We start from the raw sequence: 12266 nt of genomic DNA, 5'->3' as shown, positions 1-12266 counted from the left end.
CTATATCAAGGATTAAATATGGATTTTTAAATTTTAAACCTCTTCTTCAGAGGTCAGTTGCATGTTGCCCAGACGTTGCAGGGCATGAACGCAACAGAAATTACACTGGTTATATGCTCTTGGAAAATTGAACTAAGATCATGTTTGTATTCTTCTTTCCATTTCTATTTCAGAATCCTATGCCTCCTTTATTGCAGTAATCTGCCCTCACATCATCTTTCCATGAAACTTGGCAATAACTGCCTCTGCCAAGACCATTCCAGATGGCCTACTATGCTTTACTACACCACTGTGATATGCACAACACATCACATGGGCATGTGAGTGGGCGGGAAAACCTTGGCACGCCACAGTAATAACACATACTGGAGCTGCCACACAGTTTCACCGCGAATGTGTGCCCACGCACCAGACTTCTGGTTCCTCAATGCTGAGAAAATTTGAGACAAGCAGCAGCTGAGGATGGAGAATTCCATGGGAGCCAGCTGGAAAATAAATGCGTGCTGCAAATGCATAATGAAGTGTAATTAGCATAGAGAGTAAAACATACATTTAGATTATTCGGTAATGACAAAAGTGTCCAAAACATTCCCATTAATCTAAGCGAGAAATCAGTCTGAGCTTTGGAAGTGCTGGTTTCCCAAATTGACTTTCCAAAGGGCAACCATTTTAATAGACTGCAGTAAAAGTTGTGCTTGTGTTGAGCACAAATGTGCTTCTATGATTGCCTTAGGGCTGTGCATGGACGTTTAGTGACCAAAAAGGCAATAGAAGCAGACATTTAACTACTCACTCTTTAAAAGTTGATTATATCACAGGGTTAAAATATTGTCCTAGCCTGTCAGGCTACCTTGCTGGTCGCTTCACTGGCTTCTGGTGACTAAACATATTCACTTCAAAGCATTATGCCTGGTGATAACTGCATCTTCAGCCATTTATCCTATTACAAAAAAAGTCCTGAAATATGTTAGAGCCGAATGCCAGCACCCCATCTTCTTGAATAAATCTCAGCGCCTCAAGACTCTTACAGGTGAGAAAGTTGCGCTATAGAAACCCCTGACTTATTGATTAAATACAGGGGCAATCCTGTGAACAATATCACAATACATCGCAAAGCCCAAGCTGACATCATCAAACAAAGCGTCTTTTTGGAATGCCTATTTTTGGGATCGTTAGCAGTTCAGGACTGGGTAAAGAGAACTATGTTTTCTTTACATTGGATGGCTCCTTAACAGTGCCCACCTCCCTTACTAAGGTGGGCTCATACAAAGGTCAATAGAACTTTCTTTGTTATAGCACAATCTAAGAAGCATCACACTTCTCCAAGCCCCTGAAGGGCACATTATTTTATTTGACCCATTAAAGAATGGTAAGATATATATATACATAGACAATATGTTTGTCTTTTTGTGCCTTAAGCAGTTGGACCATGGAAAGTCTTTGTATACTGGGCCTACCTACATACTATATAAAAAAACATCAAAAGACTCCAAATTTTCCAGTAATATTAATTTTCAAGCTAAGCCTTTATTGGTTCCTGAAGCAATCCATACTTTCCTTTCGGAATGTATGCCTCAAAAACAATTACGCTGTAGGCTTTGGAACGATATACGGTTATGAAAGCAATCGCCTTCTGACGTAAAGCAGTCTGACATAGATACCATCATGGTCCACAAAATAAATGGTGAGAAGAGATACAAGTGTCTCTACCGGAGTCCCTGTCTCTTGAATTGCCCTAAATTTTACATTGGCATCACCTCAAACATTTGCTGTTTACGAAAAAACTTAAAATCCACCTATTTTGGCTTACAACCAAGAGCGGAGCTTTACTTTCATCTTCCCAGTCATATGTGATATCAGATGCTACGATTGATATCATAAGATATGTGATGTTTATGCATTATCTATCTTCTGAGTATGGGATGCTAGGTTTTATGTGACTCATATCACATTTATTGTTATCACAAAATGCTAAGGGAGCAATATCTAACCCTCTTGCACACACCTCTAATGTATCACCGTTGGCTTGCTGTCTTGAGACTATGTAGAAGCAAGTAAATCATGTAGTGCGCAGTATACAAACAAAATAGGAATAAATATGAGAAACATCAATGTGATTGACAGTTATATATTTTTCTTTGCACCAATAGATAGTTCAGTTCTTATAAATGGCCGACTTATTTTTACAAATTCTTTGAAATATTCAGAGAGTGGACTTCACAGAGGAGTCAACTCTCTTACTTCATGCTACTGGGAGTTTTGCGTATCATTTCAACTCCTCTGAGGTGAAGGGCAATTTTTTATCTCAAAAGTACACTTAATGATCACCTAAGACGTTTGCCAAGCAACCCAGCTGGTACACTATGGAAGTAAGAACTAGGAAGCGCACCTGCAAATGACTTGAAAGGAAATGGTGCACCAGCAGGGAGCACACGGACCGAACAACGTCTCCTCAAGAAACGACGCCTGTTGGCCTCCCAAACTTGGGCCCTCACCCACTTCGATCAACCATTCCCTCAACCTCGGCATCATCCTGGACAGTAATCTCACCATGAAAAGACAGATCAAGGCAGTATAATCTGCCTGCTTCCTCACCCTTTGCATGATCCGCAATATTTTCAAGTGGCTCTCCATCGACAGCAGACGCACCGTAACACAAGCCCTGGTCACCAGCCGACTGTACTATAGCAATGCACTCAACATAAAGAACCATCTCACACATCCTAAAGAGACTGCAAACAAATCAGAACTCAGTGGCCAGACTCATCCTGGACCTCCCCAAACAGATCTACATCACCCCCAACTCAAAAAGCTCCATTAGCTCCCCCTTGCAGAAGAGATGCTGATCCACACCTTCAAAGCATTCCACTACCAGGGACCTGCATACCTGAACCACTGACTAAACTTTCAACTTTGCTCCAGACACCTGCACTCCACCTCCTTCTGCCTCACCCACACCCCCTGCATTTGCCGCAGCAACAGTGGAGGATGCTCTTGCTCTTATTTTGCTGCAAAGTCCTGGAATGACCTCCCGCTTCACCTATGAACCTCATCCTCTCTGATGGAATTCAAAAAGGACTCAAGACCTGGTTGTTCAACTGAACACCCTGCAGCTCCTCAAGTGCCTTGATACCCTCATGGGTGATTTGCTGTGCTATATAAATCCAGTTGGATTGATTTGATTAACACATTAAATTCCTTCCCTCATACTAAAAATAGTAAGTCAGCATCTTTTTTTTAATCACAGAAGGCTTTTCTAAAAAAGTTAGTTAGGACACGCAATATAAGCCACGCCTATTGGCTTTGCTAACGTTTGTTTGAATGACTGTACATTTTGAGCTGAGGGCAGCTTGATTAAGCTGCGTTACTCACTTGATATTACTGCTAGCTTGTCGCTAGTGCTAATAGTGAACATGAAACTGTTTAAATGAGGGCTAGTACAAGAAAAACAGGCAAAAACATTAGCACTAATTATTCTCCATTTTTCCACAGTCTAGGGAGAAAGCAATATGAGTACTTTGTGCAAATGTCACTTATGACAGTGTTTGCCTGCTGGACCTTACTGATCAGGACCAAATTACCCGTTAGATGTCTTTCATGAATAAACATGACCTTTCTCTCTGGACTTTGCCTGTTTGCTCTCTGGTCAAATATGATGTTTTAATTTACAAGGGAAATAATAACTGGATCACCGACTTGTAATTCGTAGGCTACGGTTGTCTGTTGTTTGTTCCTTCAGTGTTGATCAGCAGGGGTTATTTGCAGTTGGTATATTAACTGTAGGTAACATATGGGCGGCTTACAGCTGATTGAAATGCTTCTCTTTGTAGGATCATAAATTGATGTGGAAGCTGTTCTACTGATGGTCTCATTTCTTTTCACTTAAACTGTGTGGGTGTACTGTGGGGGGGACGAGCAGCCATACAAGCTTTCTATTAACATTTTACATTACATTTAAGAAACTTGTTTCCATGGCTGGAGATATTTGTGTGATGACTGAGTTCTGCTAGGAAAAAAAAACTGAGTGCCTGATTCCAAAAGATAACCTCATACTTGTGTTAAGTTTCCTTTTTTTTTTCTATTCTATTTTCCTTTTTCTTTTCCCCATCTTATCTTATCTCCTTTCCCAATTCCTCCAAAGCTTTTTCCCTTAGTATATTTTTTATATTTCCCCTTTTTTTTCTTTTTCTTTTTCCATCATTGATTGTGTTTTTGTATTGATGTTTTACTTGGCTTATTTGATTCAATAAAGCTTTCTAAACTCAAAAAAAAGTCTAAGTTTTTTCCATATTCACAAAGGTATTTTATGAGTAGTATCTTTAGGACTGCAGAGTCTCCGCCCTGCTGCTGCCCATACAGGTAACAGTGGTGGGGCCGGGTGGGGATGGAGGGATTTCGACATACGACGACCAGGGAAAATGAATTATTTATTTAATTTTCCCTCATGGTTGTCTGTCGAAATCCCTCCCACATGGCCCCACCACTCTTACCTGCACAGGCCTCAGCTGGTTCTGCCCCGATTGGTCTTTCCTATCTTTTAATGCACGAAGTCTCCACCACAACGGCGTAGACTTCGCAGCCCTAACGATACTACTCGTAAAATACCTTTGTGAATAGGGAAAAAATATCAACCTACGCAGAAGTCTGAGTTTACCTTTGTGAATGGGGCCTAGGGTATTTCAAAGAGACTAGCGGCAACATTACACATCATGCTTGCCCACACAGCACATGTTGGTATTATTAAAGGGTCAATGAATAATGCTAATTTTGCTACAGCTTGATCTGTATGGGGGTCAGTTCCTTAATAAGCCTGGGAGCATTCCTCATTTGCATACTGAAACTCTGACATCTGCGGTGCATGCCCCATTAGAGAACATGAACCAGGTGTCCTCCGTAGAAGCGCGTCCAACAGGAGAGCTCACCTCTCAAGAAGTACGTGCATCAGGAGATCTCCGCACCCTAGAAGTATTCACACCAGAAAAACTCCACTCTCTAGTAGTGCATGCACCAGGAGAGATGCTCCCCTTCCTAGAAGTGTGTGCACCAGAGGATCTACCCCTCCCTGGAAGGGCCTGGTTCAGACGAGCAACCCCCCCTAGGACTGTGCAGGGTAAAGGAAACCCTATCTTAAGGCTATGCTATGTGCATGAGCATTGGGGCTTTTTCCTCCATTGTTTTAGGGACAGGGCACAAACAGCACCTGGCCCCTCTGCTGTACTGCCTTGCATGCTTATGTGATATGCCAACGAGTGGCACAGCAGAACAATTTCAGAGAAGAAAGTTAGGGGACAAATTAATGATCATACAGTGACAAAACAGTTTAGTCTGAGAAAAAAGAGCAGGAGTACAATGGAGTAATTTCTAGGAACCGAGGCTGTAACATGCACAGCGGTAACTCAGAGCAGCACTGTTTCTCTGCTGTAAATCCAGATCCAGTCCATGCGAAGAATGTCCACAGGTAAGTATATGTTTGCACCTCACTAAGACTTGATTTCAACAAATAAAATACTAATAGTGGGCACTAAACACACATTCTTACTTTGTTCTTCAGACAAATGGCCAAGTTCGGCTGAGTGGAAGTTTCAACTTAGATATTCTGTGTATATTGTGGGGTGGCCTGTTCTCTTATATGGCAAGCCAGTGCTACACATTCCCATGTGATTTTGTCTCCAGATACCAAAGACGTGAGTGGGCTGAAAAATGTTTTATTACAGTCTGGTCTCAGCCTATCCCTGTTGCACTTGGTCATGTTTATTTAATATTTAAGGATCTTTTGTAGAGCCCTATTCTGCCCATAGGGTTTAGAGCGCTTTACAGAACAACAGCTATTATCTCTAACCAGATGTACAAAGTAAGAGTTAACAGAAAATCATAACACTGAATAACCACTTTATCTTAAGAGGGGAGGTAGAGAGAGATAACCAGAATAATTCGGAGACATGTAGCTAAACAGACAGGCTGAAAAGCAAACATTCCTTTCATTTGTGTTTTGTCGGTCAGAATAATTTTTAACAGAAAACCAGAAATCCTATCAATATTATTTTTTGATTACCATGTTAATAGTACTACATCTCTAACAGCAATATCTTGTAATTAAAGCTGCTCATAAAAACATAAATTAGGAGATACATTTTCTATATGAGAGTTCATCCTTGCTGTATCAAAAGGCTTTTAACCAAATGAAAGCGTATGCTTTGTTCAGATGTAAAATGTGCCAGCACTGGTATTTAAGAAGCGCTTTATTTAAATGGGACAGTTCACCTCACATGATTGTAATTTGCATTTTCCTTTTGTTCTTTTTCTAGTAACGCCAGAGGCGATCGGTTTCCTGTCTGCAGTGGGAGTTTTTATCATTCTGCTGGCAGTGCTGTTCCTTTTCATAAACAAGAAGCTCTGTTTTGAAAAAATAGGTGGCCTTCCCTGCTTAGAGCAACGACGGAAAAGAAAGCGCTCCAAAGAAAAGTCTGGGGTTCACGAGGGACTTGGTAAGCATTACAGCTGCACTTAAAGCATGAAAAACAATAAGAATTTTTGTGAAACAAGCATTTTTAGTTATAAACCTTATAATATTCTACAAGACATAGGTTTTTCCATAAATTACAGTAGAAGAAATTACTGCTCTTTAGAAAGCAGAGCAGCTGCCTTTTTTTAGAAGTACATTTGAGTACAAGGTAGAAGACTTGTACCCTACTGAGGAGTTAACACTTTAGGAATTAAATTAAAGACCACTTCTTTAAGAAGGCCCTAAATATCTGTATGTGTTACTGATTCCGGCTGGTATCTTTATCCAAATTACTGATCATGCTGTCTTGTCATGGCTGAAAAGAGGAATAACATGTTGGACATATAATTACCAGGTCCAGTTCCACAGCTGATTTTCAATTCACGGCCTTATTCTATGTATGACTTAGGCCACCATTTAGTTGTGATCTAGGACATGATGACAGCCGTTTAAATTGTAAATATGTTCAAGTTTGGGGCACATTTGAACTGAATTTTGGCGAGTATTAGAGGACCTTAATGAGTAGGGTTAGGGGCAGACCTACCCAATTCAGTGATTCAGAAGAATGCAACCTATTGCCAAATCATGATGCTTATTTATGTCACACGATTAACCCCTTAAATACTGGGGCTTTCCCATTCCAGTCCTGAGCCTTTTTTTTTGCTATTTGGGGTTCTTCATGCTTACACCCCCATACCTATTTTTCACATAAGGTATTGACACCTTTAAACCTACTTGAACTTCAGCGGAAAAGTAGGTGTGAAATCCTTGTGATTCCAGAAAGTTATACATTTCGGAAAAGTAGACACAAATTCTGAATTGAGCAAGGGGTCATTTGTGTAGATGCCTTAAGAATTTCCCAAACAAACTAACTGTTGCAATTACAAAATATTGAAACTGAGTAGGAAAAAACTGTCGTTTGTTACATCATTTTCATCTGATACTTCTTGTCAAAATGGCCAAAAGCAATATTCTTTTAGCTCCACTAGGCCCTTCAGCTCGCTGGATATATAGGGTCTGTCGTTTCTCCAAGATTAGGAAGTACACAGAACCAACAACTGAGCTGCACCTTGCAATGGTTTTTCATTGTGTACCAAGTATAGAGCAATTCATATGGCAAAATATAAAGAGTGAAAAATGGGTATAAATTAAACTTATGTCTTTCTGAAATGTATCCGGGGGTTTTCCAGGGTGGTGTGACTTGTGTGATTTTAATGAGTTCTTTTTACCCAGAAGCTCTTGCAAAACTCAAATGGTGCCTGAAAACACAAATTGTCCAAATATTTTTGAGGCAGAAAGTTCTGAAACTCTGGAGAGCCCCACATTTCCTTCCTCCTGGTGTTCCCTCAAGTCTACCAATAAAAATAGTACTTCACTAGTGTGGGAGGGCCTAGTGCCCAGAACAGGAAATGCACATTTCTGAAAACTAGACACATGAGGGTGTTCAGGGTGGTGAGACTTGCATAGCTTTCACCAAGTTGTTTTACCTAGAAGCCTTTGCAAATCTCAAACTTTGTCTAAAAACATTTTTTTTCCTTAAATGTCTGTGACAGAAAGTTCGGGAATCTGTGGGAGCAAAACATTTCCTACCACCCAGCATCCCCCCAAGTGTTCTGATAAAAACAGCACCTCTCTTGTGTGATTGGGCCTTGATCATGTAATTGACCCTAGTTTGGTCCGTTTCTGTCACAGGCACTAAGCTCAGCCAAACAAGTAGGGAAGAGTTTGTATCAGAATAAGTAGGAGAATGCAATGTTGTAGGAATAGCGTGAATCTCTACAGATGCTGGAAGTTTACGTCACAGAAGTGCAAGAAAATGTGCAATTTTAGCACATTTTGAGGTTTGCATTTAATTGTGGGTAAGAAATCATTGTGGAATCCACCCAAGGCACACAACCATTGAGCCCTCTGCATGTCTAGTTTTCAGAAATGTCTGAGTATGGTAGGTTTCCCTGGGTGGCTTTCCAGCCCAGGCCCAAATACTGCAGTGGCCACTTTTGCTGAATTCTCTATGTTTGATTTTGGGGCCTTTTGTGCTGTGTGTATTAAAGTCAGCCACTCACAATGTTTACCTTTTTATCAGGATAAGTGGGGACAGAAATGTGGTACAAATGCATGTTTTAGGCAAAGTTTGAGACGTACAGGGCAATGTGGGTAAGAAAGCATTGTGGGATCCATACCAGGCACACCACGCTGGAGTCCCCTGGGTGTCTGATTTTCAAAATGGCTGGGTTGTTAGTTTCTATGAGTGCCAGAATATGGCCTTAAATAGTGCAAACATTCACAATGACAAGTAGGAGGAAATTTGGTTTTACTCCTGCTCTGCTGCTCCATATGTCAAAACTACGTCCAAAAGAATCAACATTTCCTCTTGCTTTCTGTCGGAATGGGACTCTGTGCCCCAGGTGGGCAGAAACACTAATGAGGCCCAGGGAGAGGGGGGAACTCAAGCCCTTGCCATGGGGCCACCCCCCAAAAATACTAAAACGTAATCACTGGTTTTTAGTGGGTTTTCTTTTCTCCTGGGGGGCAGATTGGGGGTGAACACCCCATCCACCCCCCAGGGAGGTATAAAGACTAATGGGGCCAGGGAAGCACCAGCTCAAGACATACTGAAATACTGAAAATTCCCTAGTGTCTATTTGGCCCTCTGCATTCCCTGGAGGGAAGATAGGGGGTGAACCGTACAATCTACCTCCCCTCCTAGGGGCAGAAAAACAATTGTGTCTCAGAGTGGTAGGTACACAGGATCATGCTCGGCAGTCGCAGCCGGCATGACTAGCGGGTGGGGTTGCGGTGGGAGGGTCGCGCAGGTTCGCGGGGGGGGGCTGAGTTAATTAAAAGTTAAAAAAACTTACCTTACAGGGTCCCGCACGCCGCCTCAGCTCCTGGCCGCGTTGCAAGTTATCCTGCTGCTCTCCTGAACAGGAAGCAGCCACAGGCAGCCTTCGTCATCTCCCCATAGCCAATCACAATGCTGCAATGGTAGCATTGTGATTGGTGGGGACGGTGCCCAGCCGGGTGCCTATGGGGAGGCCATTTTCTCGATATAGGCTTCATGCAGCTACATAGGGAAAATGCAGAGTGCGCATGACTGGTATGGTCGGCCCGAGAGGGCCGACCCAACAGTCAGGGCCCACAGCATTGGGCAAGCCACTCCTCCCTGACTCGCCCACCCCAACCAGGCATACCCTCCTGCTTTCTCACAGTGCGAGAAGCAGAATTATAAAATGGTACTTAAAATACAATTTTATGTTTCTGCTTCTCACACTGCAAGAAAGAAGTGAGGCGATGCTCCTACACCCTAATGGTGGAGCCGCCCCTGATGCCCAGGTGGGGGGGCCCTAACCCCTCCCTCAAAAAACACCCCTATTCACCATTGGACAGAAAGACCTATATGGCCAGGGGAGACCGCAGCACATGAGGGCTGTTCCCCCCAAAAATACTATTGTCTAAAACAACTCTGGTGTCTAGTGGGCTTTCTGCCTCCCCCATGGAGGTCATATTCAACGCCAAGGGGTGACAAAAAGATGTATGGGGCCTTGGGTGGTAGGGGTGAACCCACTCATGCCCACGTGCCCATGGAGGCAGCTCCCCCCAAAATACAATTTCAGTAGACAACCTTAGTCTCTAGTTGGCTTTCTGCCCCCCCCAGGGGAGTAGATTGGGGGCATACACCACCATCTACCCACTGGGGTGGGTAGAAAGTTTTCTGGTGGGGCCCGGGACTGGGGAGCACGGGCTGATACTGGGGGGGGGGCGGGCTCTTTCACCTGCAAATATTGATTCCTGGTGTCTAGTGGGTGGATCCCTGCCTGAGGATAACCCTGCTGCGATCTCCAAGCAGGGATCCTCTTGGAGAGATATAATTAAAGGTAACAATTCTCCACTTTCCAATGATATCTCCCCCTTACAAATCGGTGCTTGAGAGGAAGAAATGTGCCTCTGAGCACCGATTCAGTGAAAGTGAAATGAGCCAATCGCCTCATTTTACTTTCACCTTGAGTGGAAATTACATCACCGTAGTATGCACGCTGATCATTATTTCAACCCAAAAAAATATTAAGGCTGCTGAGATAATTCTTCCGCAGTAGCCTGAACTCTGAAATATAGAAAGCAAGCCATCTGATGCGAGCTCCAGAGGGGCCTTGGAAGCCCTCCCCTGCAAGGACCAATGGCCGACAGATGCACCGAAGAGGTAGTACAGGTGTCGACTGGTGTCCATTTCCTGCTCTTAAAAAAGTTAACTGTTAATTGATTAAACCTGCACAACATCAAACTAGGTATGTCACAATGTAAGACTACTGTCTTTATCTTTGTGGATTTAAAGCTCCTAAACACTTACAGGATAATTAAGTGCAGTTTTTATTTCAGAAGTAGGTATCAGGAGTACTGTTGAAGCATTTGTTGTGAAAGCATGGGACCCTAAGTTGACTATGACAGGACCTAGAGGGCATAATATCAAGATAGGCGATAAAATTATCGCTGTTTTAGCGGCAGAAAACTGCCGCTAAAATGTCCTTCATATTTAACATTGGCTTAAATTGGAATTCCATAGAGCATATTATAAAGCCCATTATCGCCGTTTTAGCAGCAGTTTTCTGCCGCTAAAACGGCGATAATTTTATCTCCTGTCTTGCTCATATGCCCCCTAGTTATTTAATTTATATTTTGGTGTCAGTACTTAGTCTCTTTTCATTAGACTGATAGTCAGCCTAGTGTATGTATTTTGGACGATTTGGGGGCAGATTACATGGCCTTCAGAAAAGCCTGTAAACAGAGCTTCCTTTTCATTGAGTTGTGTGTTGATCTCAATCCCATAACTGCTGCATTCAGGTGAAACAGTTATTGATGTACGGATCCTTCTGAGCTCTTTTACCTGGAAAATAGATCTGAATGTGACGTTCCCCTCGGTAGTTTTGCATAGGCAATTCGTTAACTAGGTGCCTAGATGCTTGCTAGCCTTGATGTGCATGTCAGTCTATTTGAAGAAGATAGGTTAGGAAAGCAGTTTGTGGGAAAGCTGAGAATATATACGAGGGCCTGAGAGAAGAACCTTCAAAATATTACTGTTTTGGTTTAGTCTGTTCCATCCCATTAATCGATGGTCTTTTCAAAGCATTGTAAAAGTAGAGAAGGCTGTGATTAAGGCATCTGCAATTGAGATCACTTTATATATATGTACAGGATGCAACTGGATGAGAGAGGAAATTGGAAAATGGCATGTGGGTCAGCAAGTGTGGGAAATATCTCATAAAACAGTGATAGGTCCTTGAAGGAACAGTATAATTGACTGCAACTCAGACTGTTACAAAGATTTCCAGTTACACCAACTGCTCTCTGACTACAGGAAAGTGTTAAAAAAAATCTGTAGTGAGACTTCACATGACAAACAAAGATTGACAAAGACAATACGTTTGATGATCGCACTGGAACACAAACAAAAGCAATACAAAGTGCCTTCTCCAATGCAAAACAATATAAAGAACTGTTTTCTTAGTGTATACAGTGCGCAGAGTGCATAGATGACATAAAGAAGTAAATGTGCACTGAGAGTGTGTACATTTCATATGTAAATTAGTCCCTTAGGAATTGCAGTGGAGGGAAAATACACCCAAACTGCCAGAAGAAAGTAGGTGAGACTAATAAAATCCTGTGCACTGATCCATCAAAAGATGTGATTGACAATTTTAAAAGCCAATGGCTGAAGGTTTCTGAGGCAGATTGAGCAATGGCTGAAGGAGGCTGAATCAAAGCCCCTCTA

At 42.3% G+C, this 12266-nt stretch overlaps 1 protein-coding gene across 5 annotated transcripts in view; it reads left to right on the top strand.

The window, feature by feature from the left end:
- SYT16 (synaptotagmin 16) overlaps positions 1–12266 on the top strand; it is a 690595-nt gene that overhangs the window by 302307 nt on the left and 376022 nt on the right. For all 5 annotated transcript variants that reach the window (XM_078660330.1, XM_078660327.1, XM_078660329.1 and 2 more), the window contains exon 2: positions 6306–6485. In XM_078660330.1, the coding sequence (XP_078516456.1) occupies positions 6306–6485 (180 nt within the window). The remainder of the gene's footprint in view (positions 1–6305; positions 6486–12266) is intronic.

Source organism: Lissotriton helveticus, chromosome 9 (genome assembly GCF_964261635.1).
Source record: "Lissotriton helveticus chromosome 9, aLisHel1.1, whole genome shotgun sequence".
Taxonomy (NCBI): Eukaryota; Metazoa; Chordata; class Amphibia; order Caudata; family Salamandridae; genus Lissotriton; species Lissotriton helveticus.
This window is presented reverse-complemented; position numbering and strand designations above follow the sequence as displayed.